This window comes from Trachurus trachurus (genome assembly GCF_905171665.1).
Source record: "Trachurus trachurus genome assembly, chromosome: 3".
Lineage (NCBI taxonomy): Eukaryota > Metazoa > Chordata > Actinopteri > Carangiformes > Carangidae > Trachurus > Trachurus trachurus.
The window spans coordinates 18,154,064-18,177,327 of NC_139893.1; the positions used below are offsets into that span (position 1 = coordinate 18,154,064).

General features: G+C 40.2%; 1 protein-coding gene across 1 annotated transcript; it reads left to right on the forward strand.

Moving 5' to 3' along the window:
* Positions 1 to 9,534: 9,534 nt before the first annotated feature.
* LOC311008125 (secretory carrier-associated membrane protein 5-like) lies at positions 9,535 to 14,524 on the forward strand (the record flags this gene model as incomplete). The annotated part of the gene is made up of 6 exons (XM_084001561.1): positions 9,535 to 9,541; positions 9,633 to 9,752; positions 11,204 to 11,360; positions 12,969 to 13,070; positions 13,939 to 14,056; positions 14,342 to 14,524. 6 exons carry the CDS (start codon positions 9,535 to 9,537, stop codon positions 14,522 to 14,524), a joined length of 687 nt encoding a protein of 228 aa, XP_083857687.1.
* Positions 14,525 to 23,264: the final 8,740 nt, after the last annotated feature.

A 23,264-nucleotide genomic window follows, 5' to 3' on the forward strand; every position in this document is an offset into this window, starting at 1 on the left:
TTGGAAAACTAATAGCTTTGCTGTGTCCTCTGTGATTGTGGTCAAGCTGCAGTTTCCCAGCCTCTCCTTTTTCTTCCCCAGCTGCCGTAAAATAATGAACACAAACTACCAGCTGCTTGCAAATCACCGAAAAGTGCCATGATATCAGTGCACAAACCATCTAAAAGAAATAGCTTTAGTTCAATTTCATCATAAAATGTTGACACTTCACAATTTGCCGGGGGTTTGGCTGGTTGCCACTATCCATCTCGGTACAAGTGTGCAGTGCAGGATATGATACATTGCAGTGCCAAGAGTCCAGACAGACTGAAATTAAACAATTGGTGTCCCGTCACAACCTCAAAAGCTGATCCAGTGGAGAGTTCAACCTGCTCATAGTTATGTTCTTAATTATGAACAACCTGGTTCGTTCAATCCATATACTGTACTGTACCAACTGAGCATATTGCAGCAACAGTTGAAACCCCATCTGCAAACGGTTACCCCCACCAGACGAGACTGGCCATGCACTCTGGTTATTATGAATTATGAGATTGGTGGCTTTATGATTGAACATGGTCTTTCATTACCATATTTTAAACATTTTTGTAGAACATAAAAACAGAGTGCGCCAGGAATTTCTGTACAAAACGGCCTTCCAACAGCTTTCTTTTCACAGTCAAAGAAAGAAGGCATTGCGTGCGGCCAATTGCTGAGAAAATTATTTACACTTTTGATGCTCTGCCCACTGAGACCAATTAGGACAGTAAAGTTGTTTGGCTTGAGTCAAACAGCAAGAGGTTTTAGTAGTTTCTCTTGGCAGTAAGAGGTACGTTAGTATTGCTGTTTTTCCACTGAAATACAAATTCGATTTTTCTAGTACAGACAAAATTGTAATTGGTTGGAGATGAGCTGAGCAACTCTGCAGCACTCCAGTCCACTCCAAATGTTTATCTTACTAAGTGCTATGTTCATACATACATACAAAGATACACTTTTCTTAAAATAACTTGATGGGATAAGAATATTTTTGACTTAGCTGATAAAGAAATACAATCTGCCCTGATCAATATACAGGCTTTAAATAAAATTTGTTTGGTTTTCGTAGCCTCAAAAATTATTCTTTATAAATACATATAGCAAGGGTCTTGCTTTAGAGAGTGTCACCATCTTGCGACGCCATGTTGATACAGCAGCGCGAACTGAAAATCTAGCCAGCCAGAGAGAGCGTTTCCCGAATTTCGAAGAAGGCGGAAGGAAAGAAGCAGACATATCGTAAAATGGGTTAGCTCTTCACCTCATCGCTCAATGCTCCTGAAATACTCCCAGTCGTGGCCAACAAGTTTTTTTGTCCTCGGAGGCCACCTTCACTTTGCCGACGGGAGGGGTGAGTGCGAACGAGTGAACGCTGCAAACTAGAATCTGAACGCTAGATGTCACGGCTTTCCCCCCATTTTACACACTGTACCACACTGAAAACGTTTTTCACTATACAGCACTAAAGGAGATGAGAGTATTAGTGTCTACAAGGAGAACTTAAAACAAAGGAAACTAAAAAATGAATAGTTCAATTGTAATTACTTGCTCTTTTGGTATCTTTCCATGAGCTAATAGCACATTATATGTCCTGCTTTATGATTATGACATAGCCTACTTATTATTCATGACCATCCATAAAGACCACACACTGTATGCTTCGTGATGAGTTATAACTGTACTGAGAGATTATTGGCCAAACTTTATACATTTTGACATCAAATTAGTGTTTTTCTCTTTTTAATGCTGAATTGTAAATAAATGTATATTGACATATTATGAGGTTCATTAGCCGCACATCTCATGACTTCACCATGCAATATATGTGGAAAAGAGGAGCAGCTCAACCTCAGGAGACTGAAAATGTGAGTGTGGATGTGATCAGACTGTGTCAGCAAAAACAGCCCATCAACAGTTGAATAGAGAGGAATATTATAGTAGAGGTGCAGCAAGCAAACCCACTGTTGCAAAGAAAAATGCACAATTCAAAGTTGAGTGGTGCAAAAACAAGAGTCATGGGTCAGAAGTGATATGGTCAGATGACTCATCCTTCACCATACGTGTGGGGTGTGTACACCACTGCCTCAGTCTGCTGTGTGCCATTTATAACCATATACATTCCAGTTTTTCTGTTAAATAAATGATCAAAGATGTATGCGCATGTGTTCTTGTGAGTTTGAGAAGAGCCTTTCAGCTATTTGAAACAGTAATTTTCATTACTGTCATCCTCACAGCAGTGGGTCCTACTGTTTGAGAATCAGTGCTGGATTATAAAGCAGTCAGCGTGATTGTGTGGCAGTCAGTCACTGCCACAATTACTGCCCCAGTAAAATATGTTAATGATGCATAGCTGCCATTCTGTTTCGGTTTGGTCTGGTAATTAGTAGCCTTTCAATTTTACAAGTATCCGTGGGAGTGAGCTTGTTCTGTGATATTGCTGTATAAACTTTATTGATTAAACTGGAGGTCAGCTGTAAAAAAAAAAGAAAAAAAGAAGACGTCACAAAAAAGAGATTATTGAGCGGTGATGAGGTTAGGGATTTTATAAAAGGTCAGTGATCACTTTGCTCCACCCCATGTTTTTGTCCTTGTTGTATTACTGTGGTGATCCTGTGAGGTTTGTGTATTTGAATGCTGAGTACAGTAGCTCATGTGGTGGTTGCTTTTCATCTTCCTCAAGGTCAGGGACACCTAGCTCCATCTGACAGCACAGTGTCTCCTGAATAGGTAAGGAAATACCACAGACTCACTGACAGACAGAAAGAACAGTGCCCCCAGCTGGAGGTGCAGAGGAGCCACCACATCATGCATCATTCATGTCAACTGTACAAAGGGAGCCGCGATGATCAGAATGCTGAATGAACTCTGTGTACAAAGACAGATATTTTCTACACCCCTCCCTGTTCCTTCTTTTTAACGTTTTTTCTTTAACTTCTGTATTATCACACAATTTCCAAATTAAACTTTTGTGTAAAAAAAAAAATACCCATCTTCAATAATCACGTGTCCTTCATTTCCAGATGGGTTTAATCAACTACTGTGAAATGTTTAGTGAACAAACACTGCACGCTACGGTCCATGGTTCATGTTTAGATATGTAAATGAGGTTGGTGTATGATTGCCTTGCCACAATGTTATTCCACCTCCTTCCGCTGGAGGGGTGCCCTCTGCATACTTGGCCCGGAGGAAAGCGTCTCCATAGAAACTAAGACAAAGGTGGCACATGGGCTTAGAGGGTGACTGGGCAAATGGTTTTTCTTTCGGAGGACAATGACACTGGGGTGCACTGGCACTGGGCCGCAATTGAGAGCATCAAGCAGTGATATTGAGTGTGGAACAACAGACACTTATTTTTACCTCATTTAAAGTGAATTTGCACCCAGTGATGAGGGCAAATAATATGAAACAAGTGGACAGATGTGTGTGTGTGTGCATACAAGTGGTGCTGCACACTATCTCTACATGGTGTTAGAGCAGGTCGTCCAATGATCAGAGGGGTGGCAGTTCAAATCCTGCTCTGTCCCGGTTGCTGCCGTAGTGTCCTTGGGCAAGACACCTCGTGACACCAGTCTGCTCGGGTCGTGGTGAATGGTTGAATGCGATGTATGATGTAAATGTATGACGTTTTGGGTATCGTTGCAGGTATAGTAAAAGCGCTATATAAATACAGACCATTTGCCATTTACATTTGGATCAAATTTTAGTGCAAAGCAAAAGCAAAATGTTATGCTTTAAAATGATAATACAAATAAAGAAGTTTGATGCTCTGCATCTCATGGGTAAACTGCCAACTTCTTACTTAATTTAAATTTCATTAGTCTTGACCGATTTAGAGGGAATATAAACAAAACTATACACTTCAATAAATAAGACTCTCTACAGTATCTGATGTTCAATAAATGCTGATGCTGAGATGTTCCCTCACCCTTCATTTCCTCTCTTTGCCTCTTCATCCTCCTTCTCTCTCCCCCCTGCCCTTCTCATTCTCTCACTGTCTCTCTTGATACTTAATATCCTGCTTTCTATCTACACCCCATCCAACATAATGACAAAGTGCGCAGCAAAGAGGGCCCAGAAAAGACTCATTGTGTTGCATTAATGTGTTGGCAAAGCTTATGGGGCGGGAAATCTGACTTTCCCAGTCTAATCTATGCAGAGTGAAGCACTGTTAGTGGAGCTGGAGTGGGAGGGAGTAGGTGGGCTCTGTTAATACAGAGTAGGACCATTACGCCCTGAAAGACGCAGCCCTTGTTATAATTAGTTTAAAGAGTAGACTCTGAATTGGTGTTTCAGCTGAAGACTGCAATGTATCAAAGAAAGGCGCTCATCTCAGTGCTGCTGTAAATGGTGGCCTCACTGGTTAAGAGTAAGAAAGACTGACAAACAAAAGAAAGAAACAACAAAGGGAGATCACATTAAGCCCACTCCTCTGTGGATTTATGTGTAAGGCACGATGGCCTTAGAACAACCTGTCAGAAGCTTGTCTAGACTAAAACTACTTCTGATAAATATTAATGGAGAAAGGAGAAGAAAAATGAGAAAGTGGTGGGAGTGACAGTGTGCGATAAGGGGGAGTGAGAGAGGAAAGCTTTCCCAGCTCTCTCTCCCCAGTGACCTTGATTTGACAGACTGTAATTTGACATTTAATTAAAGATGTATTTTGTTTTATTACCTGATAATTTATGGGGTTGTACAGTGCAGCTTTCATCCTTTCTCACCCCAATGACACTGCATTGCACTTAATTCTGGTTTCGAGCCAATCTCCCTCTGCCGGTCCAGACTGTAACTGCTCAGATATTTAGAGGTACTTTGGCATTGACTTCTTCTTAGATTATGGACTTGTTACAGATCTACAGTAAACCTCAGAGCCAGGCCAGCTTAAGGTGTTTGTTTTTGAAGTGTACACCTGCCTCTACACAATATGAGCCCAGTGACCGCCCACTTGTCAGATAATCAGATCGGAAAATGTTCTGTTGGATAAATGGATGCTCATGAACATAGGGCCTTGACATGAATGTTACGTCATTAGTTTTCCAATATTGCACTCTCATTGTCAATGAGAGTGGGACCCTAATCAAATAATTGCAAAAAACTATGGCTTTTGCTTGATTCACTTTGTTCATTTTCACAAATTTTAATTTTATCTATAGGAACCTTTTCAAATATGCAGGTGTATTGCTGAAGAGTTAAATGTCTTGTTGAAAAGCAGCTGAACTGCAACTGACTTTAAAACATCAAAAACATTTAATGAGAACATCAAATGTTTCAGACCTTTGTCAGGATGAGTTTTTTGTTAAAGCCCCACTATGTAGGATTCGTGGTACTGGTACTCTGGTTGAGAAGAGCAACTGTGTCTGTGACACGACCCTGCTCAATCCTGCAGCAGCGGCACCATTGATCCTATAAACCATTGTTCTACCACTTAAAGGTGTACAGAAAAGAAAATTGAATTTAAGCCCACTCTGGGTCATAAAATTAGTGTAATAACTTATCTATCAGACGATGTAGGCCAAACTTTGTGCAAAAGTCTATTTTTGAGTAAATCCGGGATGAAAGTGTGTATTTTTTTTTTCCGCATTGGATTATACGTCAGCCTGTACACGATTCACCAGCCACTGATATTGGATCTGTAATCCGTCATTCAAACGTCTGACGCACACACACACGGAGCTCGGGCTCGCCCCAAGCTTTGAATATCCCGCCCGCTCGATAACGACCAATCAAATTAATTTTCCTTACTCGGGTAAACTCGTGTTGCAGCTCGTGACAACTTGGCGCGACAAACAGGACAAACGGCCATTTCTGTACACCTTTAAATGAGTTTAGAAACACTATTTTAAGGTTGAAAAACTACACAATGTTGCTTTAAAGTGACTTGTCCTTCAACACAAGTCTTGCATTGCCGATCCCCAAAAAACGGTGAAAGTAAATGAAAACACACTATTCATGGTCCCAACAGTCACAAAAAGTGATGAAAACACAAGTCATAAAAGCACATGTTAAAACTGGCTTCTAAGAATCCAAATAAAGCATCAAGTGGCCATGATAAGTTTGCTCATCCTATTCATTGACCAATTCAGTCAAACAACTGAACATTTCCATCAGAGCCATCATGTTGAAAATGAAAAAGAAAAACTTATAATGAAAGTCAGTAAACAAAACAAAACAAAACAAAACATGAAATTAGAATTAAATGAATTACTGTGAGTAAAAAAAAAAAAAAAAACCTTTTAGTAATAGCAACGTTTAAGTTTATATTATGGTATCAGATCAACACCTCTGAATTTCAATCTGATGCCCTTGAACCAGCAGTTTAACACACCCTTGCTCAGGATTAGCTGCTCAGTGGCAGCAGAGTCTGGTGGATGAATGAAAACTTGATTTGTCACACAGCAGTCCTGCCAGTCTATTTGTACTAGCCATGTTCAGGCAGGCTGCAATTCAGTTCAGAGTGCAACAAGGTTGTTGAAAGCCACTTACAGTCCAAATTGCTATGTCCTGCTCTGACTCTTCAATCTGTGTAGGAGCACCTTGCAGTTTCACTTGATTTTATGGTTCAGGCTAGGTATTGCACTTGATATAGCGCTAAGTTATTAGTGGAGAAAAGATCTGAGAAGTCACTAACTTATTTTCACAGTTTACAGTTTTACAAGATAGTTCTCCCAAAAGACTAAAATTAATAGTTAAAGCAGAAGTAAACAATCCGGTCGTTTTGGCTAATGCTGCGTTCCAGGCAGGCTTTTGAAACCGTAAGTTACGGCTTCAAGTCACGACTTACGACTTTGTAGCGTTCCAGGCAACCCGCAACTCGCGTTTCTCCAACCTGATGCCTGTGAAAGTCACTATAACGGCCACTCGTAACTTCCGACCCGTGAACTCGTACCAGATCGAACTGGTACGACTTCACAGGTCGGAAAAACACTAGTTACGGATTGCCCTGAACGCACCATAACGTCTTGTCAGCCGACGGAGTTAGCAGCCCCCGCCCTCGTCATGGATCTATTGGTCCTCGTCCCTACGTCACCACATTCAGGCGCATCCCTTGGCTGCACACACAGCCCTTCATGCCGTTCTCTCTCCTCATTGGATAAAACTTGTAGGATACGAGAAAAGTTTTCTCCTCGGCTCAGAGCAGAGCAGAGTGACTGAAAGACCCGTGTTTCGGTCCAAACACTCTATGTAAGTGATTGATGTCGGAAGATATAACTATTTAAGACTTATATTAACACAAAAATATCGCTTACTTCTGCTTTAAATTGAAAACAGAAAGTTACAGAAACCTCATTGTGAGTTAGATTTGGACAAAAGCCCAGAGAAAAAATTTATTGAATTGAAACAGTGTCTCTGGCAAATCGTTTGGGCTGATTACAGTACTTTGTGTCTGTCTTGTTGGCGGGAATTTGCAATGATAATGTAAATGATCCCCAGAGGAAAAGTCATTTGGGTTTTCAGGAAGATGAATCAGTAGAGAGATGTGGTTATCATCGTCTGAGTAACAAATCAAATCACATGATAAGTGTGAGAAACCAGACAGCAGGTTGGGTTAATTAAGTAGAATATGTTGTGATCTACATGTAGGCATTAAATTGTTCATGTGGTGTAATCTGAAATTAATAAAAGATGCTCGGACTTGACAGTTAGGATTAAGTGGTTTGATGCCAGAAAGAGAATTTTAATACTAATTAATATAATTAGTGAGATAGTTAGTTAAATCTAGATAAATAATTATCACTGTCACAACATAAATGTCATAAAATTAAGCCTGCACTAGTCCTTCTGTCACATCATAAATTACAGTTGACCGACACAGTGATGGATTGATTCGGTGGTAATTAATAAACCATTTTGCACATTTGTATGCATACTGAGCTATAATATTTGCATCCATAATGACATTAACAATGCCTCACTGAGCAATATCAGCACTGAGGATGGTATATCCCATTTGCTTCAATATTATTTTTGCATCAAAAAGTATATATTATTATATTATATATATATTATATATATATTATTTTACTTATATTATTATTTGATTCCCTGCTGGTGATGGATTACCATTCTGAAAATTACATGGTAAAAAAAAAGCCAAGTGCAGAAGAAACGGTTTGCTTGGTTACACTTTACTCCCTCTCAACAGTGAAACAGTGACCTCCGCTGGTGAGCCAGAGTCCACACTATAACTAACACTACACAAAAAACGTTCTGCTTTGAATATTTGACATTCCTTGAAGAGTAAGGAACAAACATGTACTTCATCATGTACTAAGTCTTGTTGAAGTGATCACTATGCAGAAGAGGCACTGTCAGAGTTGTTATTGGATCATTATTAATGATGCATGGAATCATAGTATGTAAATGATAATGTTTTAATTGAATTGAATTGAATAAATCTTAATCTGAACTAGTCACACAATGTCATAAAGTGGAAATATAAAGTTACCTACTCGGTTTATAGGAATACATTAAAATTGCAGTTTCATGCAGTAGTTGAGTCTATGTATTTAGTTACCCAACACTACAGTAGCTACTTATGTTTCCTTTTATTTGTTGTCATATGTGGAAACAGAAAATACAAATATAACCTACACTTTTTTGGGGGGAATTGATGCCTGTTTATTGTGAAGAAATGAAAAATATCAACGTATGTATTATAAACACATGTTTGTATTAATGTTATTTGTTTATTTTTACGTGTTTTCCTTTAACGTCAGACACACGATGCCGGGTTTACCTCAGTCGGTGAGTCGCTTTCAGCACCATGGACAGAGATCTGAACGCTGATTGGGTCAACGACACAACGCCGAGGATTAGAGTAATCCGCCTATTGGTCTGAATCAAAGTGACAGCAGAGTGAAGCCGGCTGATTGGCCGAGAGACAGGACAGTCAGGATTTGTTCCTCTATCCATACCGTTCATAAGAAAATATAATAACAGCCTAATTGTTGCACGTAGGTACTGTATCGACTGATTGGCAGGCGCAGACTTTTCAACCCGCACCAGTGGCCTTCGCCGGAAACTTTGCAGTGTCAAAGAGAGAAGCGGCTACTCTGTGGAGGAGGTAAGCAGATTAGGTTTCCCTCGGAATCCGTAATTCCTGGCCATGGTGGCCGGCTCTCTGTCCAATTGTCTGCGCACATGCAGCGAAAATTGCTGCCTCGTTTCATCCAACAAAATGCAGCTTGGATGTGATTGCAACCGGGTCCCCCGGAGTGTGCGTGTGTGTGTTTTCACTTGTTACTTGAAATCGTATCACTACCAACCACTGAGACATGCCTGTAGGGCTCACATATTAAATCCCCCGGTAGGATGTCTACTGTAGGTGTAGCTTATAGCACTCTCTGTCACGTTTATTTCTTCCCATAAAGTTTGGCGATATAGGTGGAGTGAGATAAACGGCAAATGACCACACTGGCCTATAGAAATAAGTCACTCTAACCTGCAGTTTATTCTGCTTTGACAGGCTCAAGAGACTGAGGAAGGAGTGAATCAAAGCGGTAGACTTGACACAGTGTGGACATGGCAGGTCTGTAATTACATAGACATATACTGGAATAAAAGAAAGATTGCTATATGCAACCTGCAATATCTAACAGATGTGAAATTATATGTTGCAGAGCCCAACTTCCCTCCACTGCCTGGATTCATTCCATTCAAGCCATGTTTCTATCAGGACTTTGATGAGATCCCTGAGCAGCACCGCAGCTTGTGCAAGAAAATGTACCATCTGTGGATGCGTGAGTGGCTTTTGGGATATTCAACTTATTGTGTTACATTGTCCTCACATCAAAACTGCCATATAAACTTTGGAGTTTCAGGTATGATTTAGTTCTGCAGAGGCCATCTGCCACAGTCTGCTACAGAAGGAAGAAGCTCTTAAAACAGAGTGAAATCATCTGAATTCACCTCCAGGTCTCATAAACGACTCTTCTTCTCTGGGGTTAGCTCATGATAAGAACAATGTAACAGAAGGGCAATGGTTTTACAAGGGTCCTTTTGGTCCAAAAAAGATTTTTATTTTTATTGGCTGTGACTGTGATACCCTGACTGGTTTATTTGCTAATGAGTCATAGCGCTGACCAGATGGCCAAGGTTTGAGGAAAGCTGTTAACTTTGAAATTGTGTTAAACAATTTTTTGCCAGAAGCACTTTCATCAAAGTTTATTACACCATAAACAAGCAGTACAGTGATATTTGTGATATTGCTCTGCTCTGGAAGCTCCCTGCTCGTCCATGAAACTCTGTAAGAGAGCCAGTGGGAGAAAGAGTGGCAAGAAAAGTGATGTATGTGCTGTTACATTCATTTAGCAGGTAGGAATATAAAACAAAGCTGAATAACCATAAAAGAATAACATGAAAATGTTGAAAACAAAGGTACTGGTGGACGATTAATGCACTCCAATATATCTGCTGTAAACCGCCAGTAATTTATTTGCAGGACGTTGTCAACAAAATCATACAGCCATGATCATATATTTCTTGCTCTGAACTCTCCATCATTACTTCTTTTCTTTCTGCAGGTGTCCTATTTTATGTAATCGATAAACATAAGCAGGTATTCAAAGTCCCGATCTGCCTCTGTATCTATTCCTCTTGTGTTGCCATAGGTGACTATGTGCAGGTATTGCATGCATGTTGCTTTTAAACCTCAGCATTATTCAGTTTTACTAAGCATTTCTTCCTCATTCCATGCATTAAAGTCATTTGAAGCCAACATTTTTTCCCCCTCTTCTGTGTGTTTGGAAAACTGAAGTATTTACTTAATAGCTGTCATGTTGCAGCTGTGTTTTGCTTCAGATTTCCTCACGAGGCAATTTTCTCTATAGACCGAGATTTAAAATTGATTGGCCTTCTTTGCTAGTTTAGAGAAGAAATATGAAACCCAAGCGCAGCGCTCCACTTAGAACCAAGAGCAACTAAAGTGTTGCAGACTGTACATTCATAAGGTTACTGAGAATCCATTGAGAAGGACACATACATAAAAAGACTATTCAGGGAGCACAGGCCAACTTGTGTGTCAAGCATTATAATTTTCTATTTCACATTATGTTAATGCTGGCTGTCTTCCTTTCCACTTTTTTTTCTAAACACTTCTATGCATGTGCATGTGTGCGTTAATGTGTACTGAATGGATCAGTATCACTCCTTGCATCAGAGCCTGAAATGTCTCTGTTGTGGGGTCTTTCAGTGAACAGTGCCACGCTTGCGGTGAATCTCGTTGGCTGCTTTGCTTGGATGTTTGGCGGAGGTGGAGTGACCAACTTTGGACTGGCTATTATCTGGCTCATCATGTTCACCCCCTGCTCTTATGTCTGTTGGTTCAGGCCCATCTACAAGGCCTTCAAGTAAGTCTACGACAACACGCTCATTATAAAGTTGTGTTTTGTGTTCCTGCAATTTGATTTTGTTGTAGTTGTTTTAAATATAAATAAACAGTAACACACATTATTGATATGACACAGAAATATTAATGTGTTTTATGGAGGCATAATATAATAGAATCTAATGTATGGTGGCCCTGAGAGCTCAAACTGCAGCTTAAGAAAACACATACAAAGACAGAAAGTCAGAAAACAACTTGACAATGCATGTGTTTCAAAAACTCACACTACCTGTAATTGTAAGACTGCACTGCACAAACTCACAACACAGTAGGTAGAAGTGTTTCCAGACAGACAAAAAAATGACAGACTGTGAAGCACGCTTTTGTTCAGTGACTCTTGACTTAAGAAGTCATGAAGATTGCAAATATGTATCCTGTTAGCTTTGCCTTAGCCTTTAGCTGTTTGTGTCACTTCTGTTCCGAGTTTTTGCAGAGTAGGTGCTGTCAAAATGTATGAATTTGTTTGTGTTTACATGGGTTTTCTTATGTTGCAGTGCATTGTACCATTGTAGCTATGTTTGTGTACAGAAATTGGATATAGAAATAGTACCACTATGAACACTGTATTGTCCTTTGATGTTCGTATTTCTACCTTTATGTTGACTTGATTTTCCTCTTTTATGCACTCTCACACTAATATGTTCCAATTTGCCACATCAGAAGACTACAACAGATACAATAGACAGGAATCTTCCTACAAGGAAGCCACTTACGTGAAGATGCTGAGGCTCAGTGGGTCCACTTCTTTACTTTCTCTCCTCTAGAGGCCCAAATACTTTTCTAAATAGAAAGAACAAACAGACTGCACATGTATACCGTGCATACTTTTTGTGCAAAAAATATGACATGTACCAGCCTGAAATGCTTCACTGAGTATTTGGAGTATACAAGTATTTGTATACTGTACTGTATATACTGCCTACATTCAAACAGGGTGAGGGCGACAAAATGAAAATTTCAGATTGGGGCTTTGAGCTCATTTTGCCTCCATCAGACACTTTAAATGGTCCAGACAGATTAAGATGATAGTAAATGGATCATCCACAACAACCTTTTGTCCAGGGGCTGTGTAAATTTGTATTTCCCTGCTGTCAAGGAGATCTTGTCTTATGAAGTGACACACAATACAGCACTAACATGTGACCACCGTCTGGGCTGCCAAAGGAAATATCATCTTTAATCATTCTTCTATCTGTGAAGCTTGGACATTTTTCTTGTTCTCTGGCCACTATGCACAGTCGAAGCCAACGTGTTGTCTAGTACAGTGAATGATGCCCTGCTGTAAAATGCAGTGCAGATTGTATAACCTAGAGAGGGGTCAGGAAGAAGTGGTGCACCTTCACAGAGGAAGTGAGCTGCTGCCACACTCTGCCACATGTGTCATCACAGCACGGCACCGGGAGAGGACGTTAGCACAGTGTGTCCACGACAGCACTTAACAGCACTTGAAACCAAATTAAGATAAAGGGACTATAATGACACAAAACAAAATGTAAATGTGCAAACTAGTTATAGTATATTTGAGTTGGTAAGTATGAATATATTTTGCCTTTTTTTCTTTTTGTCTCAGGAGTGACAGCTCCTTCAACTACATGCTGTTCTTTTTCGTGTTCATGGCTCAAGTTGGCATCAGCATCATCCAAAGCATCGGCATCCCAGGATGGGGAGTGTGGTAAGAGAATCAAAATGCACACAGTATATTTCTCTCAAAAGTTGCATTTTACACCCAACATTTAGAATACAAAGGGAATAAGATTCAGATTTTTTTTTCAATTAATGATTACAATAAATTAATAATTTTCTTTTTATGTTTAGTTCTTTTAAAGAAAATCTTTGGAGATATAAACTCACATAAAAACAGCTTTAGTCTCTTTGTCGAGTGATGCTACTGTAGATCTCACTGACGAAAAAGTAACTGTGAATCAGTCGTAAATTAATCAAAGGAAGTCGTGTTGCTTGATAAGAGACTCATACGAGTCAAGTTAAACTCAAGTAGCTCAGTCATTGTTAAAGCAATTAAATAAAAAAATCACAAGTCGTTTTAATAAAGCTATAAAAATGTGCTTTTGAATGGAACGTTTTGAGCCGAGGCAACGAGAACAGTTGTGTAGACCAAGACCTTGTCCGCTGCTTTCATTAACATGACAGTGATGGACCATCAGAAATTGCCCTCATATAACATTTATGATAGTCCTATTATTAGATTTTGAGAGGCCGTTAAAAAACTCCTCAAAATGTCACCTGACTCAGGCTGATGATCAGAAATTACTTTTATGAAAGCCTTCATAAAGTTTATAAATGTCACCATGTGCAATTGGATATCCTCATGTATGAGCTATAAAACTTTTTAACTTGGTATCACAACACTCAAAGTCCACAAAGTTATTGGCATTTAACATCCAGATGTTCAGTGTGGTATCATGAAAAATACCAGACGATCCAATAACAGATGATAATGGATCATGTTGTGTTCATAGTCTGAAATTGATGAATGTTTTGATTAAATTTAATGGTTAATGGTTAATGTGTGTCTTCTTCAGTGGCTGGCTGGCAACTATCTCCTTCTTCAGCTATAATATTTTGATCGCACTCATCATGCTGGTCCCGACTATCATGTTTACTGCTGTGGCCTCACTGTCCTTCATCGCCCTCACCAGGGTAAGATTTTATCTATAGAGGTGTTATGAAGTGAAGAATTATGGGATGTTTTTTGTCAACAGTGAGTTATCATTTTCTATACCTTCTATACAGTCAATCTGCCAGATGTTTTATCAGAGTTTTATGATTCATACCAAATATAACTATGTTGTTCACAATCACATCTAAATAAAATAAAATAAATTAAAGTACATGGCCTTTAAAATATATGTGATACTATCAACCAAAGCAATTAAAGCCACTCACCTTTTGTTGTTGATAATTTGCAATCTCGCCTTGCTGCAGATCCATAATTTCTACCGTGGCAGTGGGAACAGCATGACCAAAGCTCAGGAGGAGTGGACCACAGGAGCCTGGAAGAACCCTCACGTCCAAGCAGCGGCCCAGGACGCCGCCATGGGGGCCGCTGCAGGAGCCATGCAGAATCAGTACCAACCCAGCCCGCAGTACAACGACAACCAGATGTAGCCTCTTGAGGAGAAGAGGTGTCATAGAGGTGACGTAACGGTTCTGCCAAAGTTTAGGTGACAGGGTTAGGAAGGATTAGAAACGTCTCATCATGTCCCGCACTATTGTTTCAGAGAAAAAACATCACTAGTAAAATATAACAGTTCAGATTTTACATTCTGGTCACGTCGCTCACTAAGGAGACTTGTCAGTGATTTCAAACAGTTTCATCATTTGGCAAACAAATATCTCAGTGGGGCGTCGGTTTTCACCTTCTTGCATTGAAGGGCATGCTAATTATTTGTCGTGTTTTATATCATATTTTGTGTTTCTTCATGTTTGAGAAGTTCAAATGTAACTAGTTTTGAATGTGTGTTATTTTAGGGGCTCCATTATGAGAGCTGTACAGAATGCATTATGTTGACCTACAGTACAGTCCTAGCAGTTTTTACAAAAGGAGAAAAAGATAATTTTGTCTTCAAAAATATAAAAATGGTGTACAATAAAAATAATAATGTACAAAAGACTTAATTATTTAGTGTTAATTTATGTATTTATTGTTAAATATTTGTGATTAAATACTTAGAATGTAACATATTAGGTTTTCTGTCATTTCCAATTCATGAGTAGACCAAAGATTCACTGTTATTTTGTAACTTGATTTTAAATGATGCAACTCTCTACTACCAGCACATTTTCATTATTTTTCTATGCATCTTATTAATGCTTGCACTGTGAAATAGGAAAATGTTGCTGTAAAAACCAGATGGAAAAAACAACAAAATGATGTTAAATTGCTTCTTGAATTGGATTTCAGCAGAAACAAAGAAAAAAATATGACCTCACTTGAAGCTGCCTCTTTGATGTACTTCAAGCTTCCTTTTACGTAACATGGCTACACTGAGAACATCAGTGAACTTCTTTTGAATTAGCTCTATGTAAATTCAGGAAAAATAAAAATAAGTGAAACACCTCACTCATGTGCTGCAGCCTGTTTATTCTTCTAGTTTTGTGCTAGCATGCTCTTTTATAAACAGTGTTGTCGACTGCAGTGTCAAAGTCAGCGCCTCTGCTGCTGTATGGCTGTTTGACCACAGGGAGGCACTGATGGCTTTAGTATGAAAAAAAAGAACCCAACATGTACACATTACCTTCATTCATCCTTCACAGATCATCGTCTGCATTTATGGCAGATCTTTCTCATTCTCTCTATTTGTTTGCCTCTCTTTTCTTAATGTCTCGCTATCACAGCAAACGAGTGCTGTGGAAATCAAGGTGATTACTAAACACCCACTCACAGCCACAGATATAAAGTATTGTGCTATTTTGGGGTTGCATGTGCTCTATTTTAGCAGTCGTCTGCATCACACTGACACAGTTACATACTTGGTCATTTGGAGAGGCCTAGTACAGTGAGCAAAGTAGCTTTTCTGGTGAAGCTCAATGGCATCTGAAGGACAGTTGGTAGTGAATAGCACATCATCGCTCAGTCAGACTGACCTTTTAGTTAGCACCACTCACATCTGATGTCTGATCCCACAGTCAGTGGGAAATGATCTCTTTTTAAAAGGCAACATAATGAACCTGTAGAAAGTTTAATAAGGAGCAAATGGCATATTTCTTTTCACTTAGTTCTGTGTATCCTCTAACAAACTGTTTTTCCAATACATAGATTGTGCAGTTTGAAGGTAATTTTTATTTTACTTGACAGTAATCTCTTTCATTCTTTGGCCTAAGATGAAGGACTTCAGAGCATTACCCATCCACATTTGAATAAAACTGTAAGACAGGCTACTGAGTTTAATATCCCAACATTGTAAATAGTTTGTTACATCATTATCAAGTAGTTACTGGAGGAGGTTGCTTTGCATTGAGCATATTTGTTTTGTTGTTTTGTTATATTTGCCCCATTTAATCAAGACATTGTACTCAATCATTAAAATCTGATTTTAAATTGTTTCCAATACATTACACACAGCAAATGGTTCTACAGCTACATTTAAACACTGTTAACATGGGAGATAAAAAATAGAAGGTGCACTCTTTTCCTTCAGGTGGCAGTATTGGCCCTCTGTAGCCACTGATCAGGCACACTGTCCTTCCACCAGGGGCACTATATGACCTCTGTTTTTCTTCCAGTTTTGTCTATTTATGAAGTCTATGCAAGAGCACAAGGAATCTGAGATAGTTAGGGTGATTTATCCTTGCCTGACCAAATAATTATTTTTTTCACTCAAACTTACACGCAGCTGTTTGGTAATGAAATAAATAAATTTAAAAAATTGATCACAAAAAAAAACGTACACGCAGCAATCACAATATCTGTGTTGACATCCTCTGAGCAGGTGACCATCATACATTAGATTCAAAGTACACTTAACATGTATTTATCTGTGGATGTCCCCTTTACTTTTTGTCATACACTGTCTAGGTTTTGAGGGTGATAGAATTACTCTGCTGAGAGGGGAATGAAATTATACAGCGATATAGATGCCCAGAGGACCCACCAACAGCCACCAACAAACACTGTAATTGCCATACACATGGAAATCACAAGTGACAAGCTGTGACAGCAAAGACATGCGCCTTCAGGTGAACAGGAATGGTTGACAGCTACAGAATATATTCATTTATCCATAACAAATCAAGACTGTGCAAATGTTTTTTTTCCCCTTTTATAATAATATTCTGACCACAATGGGAGGAAATCAGTCCAACCACAGGCCTCTCTGACTAGCACAGAGAATGGAGATCTGACTGAGATACAATGGCAACTGTGTCTAAGCAGAGACTTACATTGGGATATGGTTATTATCTCAGTATGGGATTCCCAGTAACTCTTGAGCAAGTGTTGGGAATTTTGTGGGTGTGGTTGTTTTGGTAACCTCCTGCAAAATGTTCCACTTTGTTTACCAGCTACTTGCAAAGTTTGTCTCTCTGCTGCCTGGTGCTATTCTGGTCACCTACAGTGGGTTTTTGGAGCTTTTTCACTGAAAATAGCTGCCGCACCTAGAAAGCAAGAGGTTCGGAGGAAGGAAGGAGGAGGAGGAGGAGGTGGAGGAGGGGAGGTCTACATAAAGGGCATGGTATGACCTAAAGTTGACACAGCACAGAAGGCCTTTTTGTTTTATTTCTCAGGAGAGATGGTGCTAGAGTGCCCTGTACCAGAGTTAAACCACATACACACACACGCACAAACACACCGTCATCTAAACAAAAGGTGTACAGATGTGGAGTCATGCACTCACACAGGCGTGCACTTATGCACAGACACACATGTGAACATAGAGCTGCCCACCCAACATGTCTCCCATAAAACTGGTTTGTGAAAGCACAGTCCCACTCAGACCTCCTGTGGGTAAAAATGAAACGAAGCGGAGTCAGGGCCAAGGTTCGGAAGGAAGTGCTCTCTACTTAACATGGTAATTCATTCAGGGACAGGGTTGAAAATACAGCTATGCTTTTTGAGATCAACTGATGTTGATCACAACCCCCATTGTGATGGTACTAGAATTATGTCATGTGACACACCTTACCCTACCCCTCGTCTTACTAATACGTTGCACTAATTGCTTTCACTTACACTTTTCAGGAGAGAAGTTAAATGCTGTTCTCTTATGCCGTCTCATCCCAATATACCGGAATAAACCCCAACCCCTAACCCTCACTAGTCAATTTTCCATCCACTGCAGATAAAGTTGACTAAGATGAATAGCAAACACATGACAAGAATGAAAACAAATGTTTGGACTGAGTTTGCCAAATGACCTAAAGAAACCAACTGGAATCAATGTGTGGACGTGAACCAGTTAACCCTGCCTCTGTGAATGTGCATCTGCAGCCTGAGGTTTTGCAAATTGGGTGGTTAATTAGCAAGTTGGCTTAAAAGGGTATAAAAAGTCAAAAAGGAAGAAGAAATAATTATGTTCATAATTATGTTCGTTTGCTAAATTGCCCATTTGCATATCTGTAAAGAGCTTACTATTAATAATGGCCCTTACAGCTAGTGACCCCAACATGCTCCCGCCTCTGTGCTATGACTGATCACACCGCAAGATACTATTAGTAGGATAAAAGCAACAGAGGCTAAATCAATGAATTTCACTGAGATCATCAAAAGTTTGCAGAGACTTGAAATCTGTGTTAGACTTTTATCTCTCATGAGAGGGTAAACAGCTAGAAAATGATGAAAAGGTGAAGCGTGGCAATCATACATGTCATGAAAGATCTTACTCCAATGTCAGTGGTTTTACAGCTTCAAAACCCTGAACTTGAGTCCAGTACTAGCTGGATATGACTTAATTTCTGTTAGTTTAGCTAAAATGTCATGTGTCATTATCACAAAATTGAAAATTCCAAGAATTTAATGTTGGCCATAACGGATTCATTCAACACTTAGTGAGGTATGACAAGGTCTGTATCACTCTCATACCTGTCCACTTCATAATCTGTATTCTGTTATCTTTAGACAAAGTTAGGAAAGCTGTTTTCCTGCTTATGCTAAGCTATAAGATAACTAAAGGATGCAGCTTCATATTTACCTGACACATACTTTGTGAGGGTGCCATTGATCCAATTCCTCTAGCAAATTCCAAAATGTCAAACTATTCCTTTAACAAAGAAGTGACTTAATTCTCACATTGTCCAATATTGGAACTACAACAAGGGTCCAATCCCAGTTGGACCTTGATATTTGTGTTGACACAGGCTCAAACAAACACGCAAATCAGCAGCTCCCAAAAGCTATTGGCATCATGCAGCAACAATTTCCACCCTAGATCATCTTTACATGTGCATTATGAGAGGAATCAGAGCATCCCGCCAGCTACTAAGGAGGGGTCACCCAGCTGTCTGGAGCAGGGCCATGTTAGTCAGCTACAGCGAGGGAGTACTGCTGCCACCAGCCTGTGAAATCACCGATCAGATGATGGGACTCGTCCCCCTGACAGCGCAGGAAACGGTGACAGTGGAGGTTGGAGAATGAGTCTGGTGAAATATGGGCTTGTCAGAGGGGAGAGAGGCTGAGCACTGTGGCGCAGGGCCGTCACTCCCCGTGGCTGACTTCATCATTGACGCTCCCTACGGAGCCAGTGGAGGGGTGGGTGGTAGAGTGGAGGTTTTTGCAAGGACCCGATTAAGGCTGTAAGCCTATCTTCCTTCTACAAGATCTCCTCATTTGTTCCAATTGCTTGGGACTATAAACACGAATATCCCAACTTCAATTTCTACCTTCAAGGAAGGAAAGCCTTAATGAGAATTTATTGCCCTGTTGTTGTAACGGTGTGGACTCCCAGGGATCCATTTGCATACTTGAAATTGATGAGTGGGCAAAGTGAGGGAAGTAAGTCATAGGAGAGCATGCCTTTTCTGCAGCAGACACCAAAAACAAGCCAGATATTTCAGTGATGGGGCAGGTGGTATTTAAACTGTCAGCCAGTGCACTCGAGTGTGTCTTGTGTCAATGATACGAGCTGCTTCTTTGCCCCATATAACACCCATCGCTTTCAATGTGGAGTGTTAACACAAGAAGTGAAATGTTTGTTAACTCAGATATATATGGTGGCATCAGCTCTGCGTAAAATGTGCAAAGGATGAGCTATTATCAAAACAAATGAGCCAGCGACTGCAGCTGCATGTAAATCAGAACACTGTTTTCCCCTCCTTATTCAAATGTCTTCAGCCATTCCCTATCTCCCAGCCAGTGGTTTCTCATCTGCCTCTATTCTTCCTTTACAAAGCCAGCCTTTCCTCTTACCTTTCCCATGCAGCAATGTGTTTATCCCTTCGGAAATGAAGATTTCTTCACATCTTTATTCATTTAATTAGGTTGCAAAGCAGAGCTAGAGCCAGAAGATGAATTACCTGTGGCCTTGATATTGTGCCATAGAATCTCTACACAGTAGGCTCTGCAGAAATTAGACCTTAAGTCTGGGGGTGGGCTTTTGGCAATGTCTGCTCACAGACAAGTCCCTATTTTCTCTTTCCACTAAATTCAATTATCCTTACATAAACCTGCAGTGACGAGTGGAAGTCTCAAGTCATGTCTTTTAGGTCTGTCTCACTGTAAGACAGTTGGTCAATTAAGGTGGAGCTGTCTGAGTCTGTCAACAGTTTGACTTTAAATTAATATGGGTCTGATTAATGTGTGTAAGAACTTGGTGACTGCTGGACTTAAGAGGGTGTCAAGCACTCTGCTCTGGAAGGACTTATGTTTCGATGATTACATCTATAACCCTCACCAATTACCATAAAAAATACAATACTGCCTGCAAGAAAGTCCAAACTAATAACAAACTATGCATGCATTCAGTAAAAGCTTAATTAAAGTCTTGCACATGCAACATGCAGATTTAATAGGCAATAGCACCCCAGACAAAAAAAGGATTAAACACAAACAATAATTATGATTTAAACGCAAACACTCCCTTGTGATTTGACCTCAGCATGAACCAATACTACACACTGGTAGTGGCTAAAAAGCGACAGGGAAGAGGAGGATAGCAAAGCTAAATGTTATCATGCTGTCATCAGTGTCACGACAAACTTATGATTATGCACTGCATGAGTGAAATCAATGTCAGATCAACTGAACGATCTGGTGCAAAGAGGAGGACAAACAGAAAAGACAAGAAAAAGATAGGGGTAGGAATGTCAGTTTGTAATAATATTCATTAATACCAACTCAATTTGATGGTCCATCAGTTTAGTTGAGCCAGTTGTCCCCATAGCCATTCTGTGTGCTCTGGTCTCATCTTATCTCTTCCTTTTTCAAAACTTTAGATGAAAACTGCAGAGGCGTTTCTTTTAATGCCATCATCTCGTCTATGGACAAGTCCCTGTGAAATGGGGGGAGCCAGTATGTTGGAGGGGGGAATTGGCACACACCAGTCTGCATTCTACCACTGGCTACTGAAAACAAAGAACAGAGAAACTCAGATTACCACACACACACACACACACACACACACACACACACACACACACACACACACACACACACACACACAGCCCATGTTGTCTGTCATATCTGTTGTAAACCTTGTAATAATAGCTTGTTGAGTACAGTTAACATTATTGTTGCTTCGGTTTAAGTGTGGATTAATTGTTAACGGTTTGTTGTGTAGCCTAATGTGAGCGGTGGTCCAATATCGCGATCCTGTTATTGATGAGTTGGGTTTTAATAACAGCTGATAACTGTGTAGATGGCATGGATTGTAGCGGATGAGGTGTTGCACATATTTTAAGACTTAGCCTATCTGTGCAAACCACTGTGCAAAACCTGTTTGTTGTCACTTTTTGCGTGATAAGCTGATTTGCCTAATACCGACCCCCGGTCTGTGATCGCCTGCCTCCCCTGTCCTAGAGGTCACCGCACGTCACTGCTGTACACAGTATGTCTATGGTCTATGTACATTATAGTTTGGGAAAATAGCCATTCTTACTTATTTTTAACAAGCACATGATAAAATGCATCACAAGGCAGTGAACTTAGCTAATGTTACTAGCTAGAATTTAGTTTAAAAACAAGTCAGTGTGAATGACGTGTGTGTGTGTGTGTGTGTGTGTGTGTGTGTGTGTGTGTGTGTGTGTGTGTGTGTGTGTGTGTGTGTGTGTGTGTAAGAAAAAGAGGGAGAGAGAAAGAACGTAAAACCTGCTAACTGTTAGCTACCGTAGCTCAGGCGTTGGTCTCCTGTCAGGTAAAAGCTGCCGTTTATTCCTCAAATGAAGCTCATGAAGTTGTTGTTGTTGAGCGTCTCCAGTAGGCTACATAGAGTGTAAAAAATAGCTCCGGTAGAGTTCACTGCAGTTGAATTAGCCGCTAAACGCTAAAACCGAGGGGGCCGTCTGTTTGTTTACAATTCACGAAAGCAACGTGAACGTACGTGCCGCTCACACTTAGTACAATTACGCAATAAGGCAGCGTAGCCTACCTTGGCGTACATTAAGTCTAGGGGGAACAAACAGCGCATGCGCAAACCACATACACAGTACAGGCAGAAGAGGCAGAGCAGCTCTGTGCCTCACCTCTGAAATACAGCGAGACGGCAAGTGGCTTCTACGGCTGCTGCCTGGCTGGAGATAAACTCGGTTGAGTCGCGTTTATTAGACTATGAAGATCACCAAATGCTGACACCTGTGGTAAAGGTATCTGAAATAAAAAAAATAATTAAACCTTAGATTAACTAAATAATGTAATTATTCCTGACAGCCTAGAGGGGAGGCATTGGCCCCCCTGACTGCACATAACAGGGACTGCTAAGCTATAGCCAAACCTCCAGCAATTCCAAGCTGCCACCACCTCACAAAGCAAAAACCTTCACATTTCAGGAAGATGTTCACAGTGAGTTCAGTGAACTTCAAGGGCCTCCCTAGTCACCTGATCTGGATCCAGCAGAACACCTTTGGGATGCAGTTGAACAGGAGATTGGCAACACAAATGTGGAGCTGACAAATCTGCAGAAATGATGTGATGCAATCATGTCAACATGGAGCCGAATCTCAAAGGAACGTCTCTAACATCTTGTGGAAATCCATGACACTAAGAACTGACTGAGGCTGTTATGAGACCAGAGGGAGCCCCTACTCAGAGCTAGTGCAATGTTCGTTGTGAAGTGCTTGATGTGTGTAGCCCACCGTGTATGAGGTCTAATTGTTGTGTATTATTCACTGATCAGCTTCCTTGTAGACATAGCATTTATGACTTATGGTGAAGCACTTTGAAGACGGTCAAAGTTGTCACAAACATACTTCAACAGCCTGT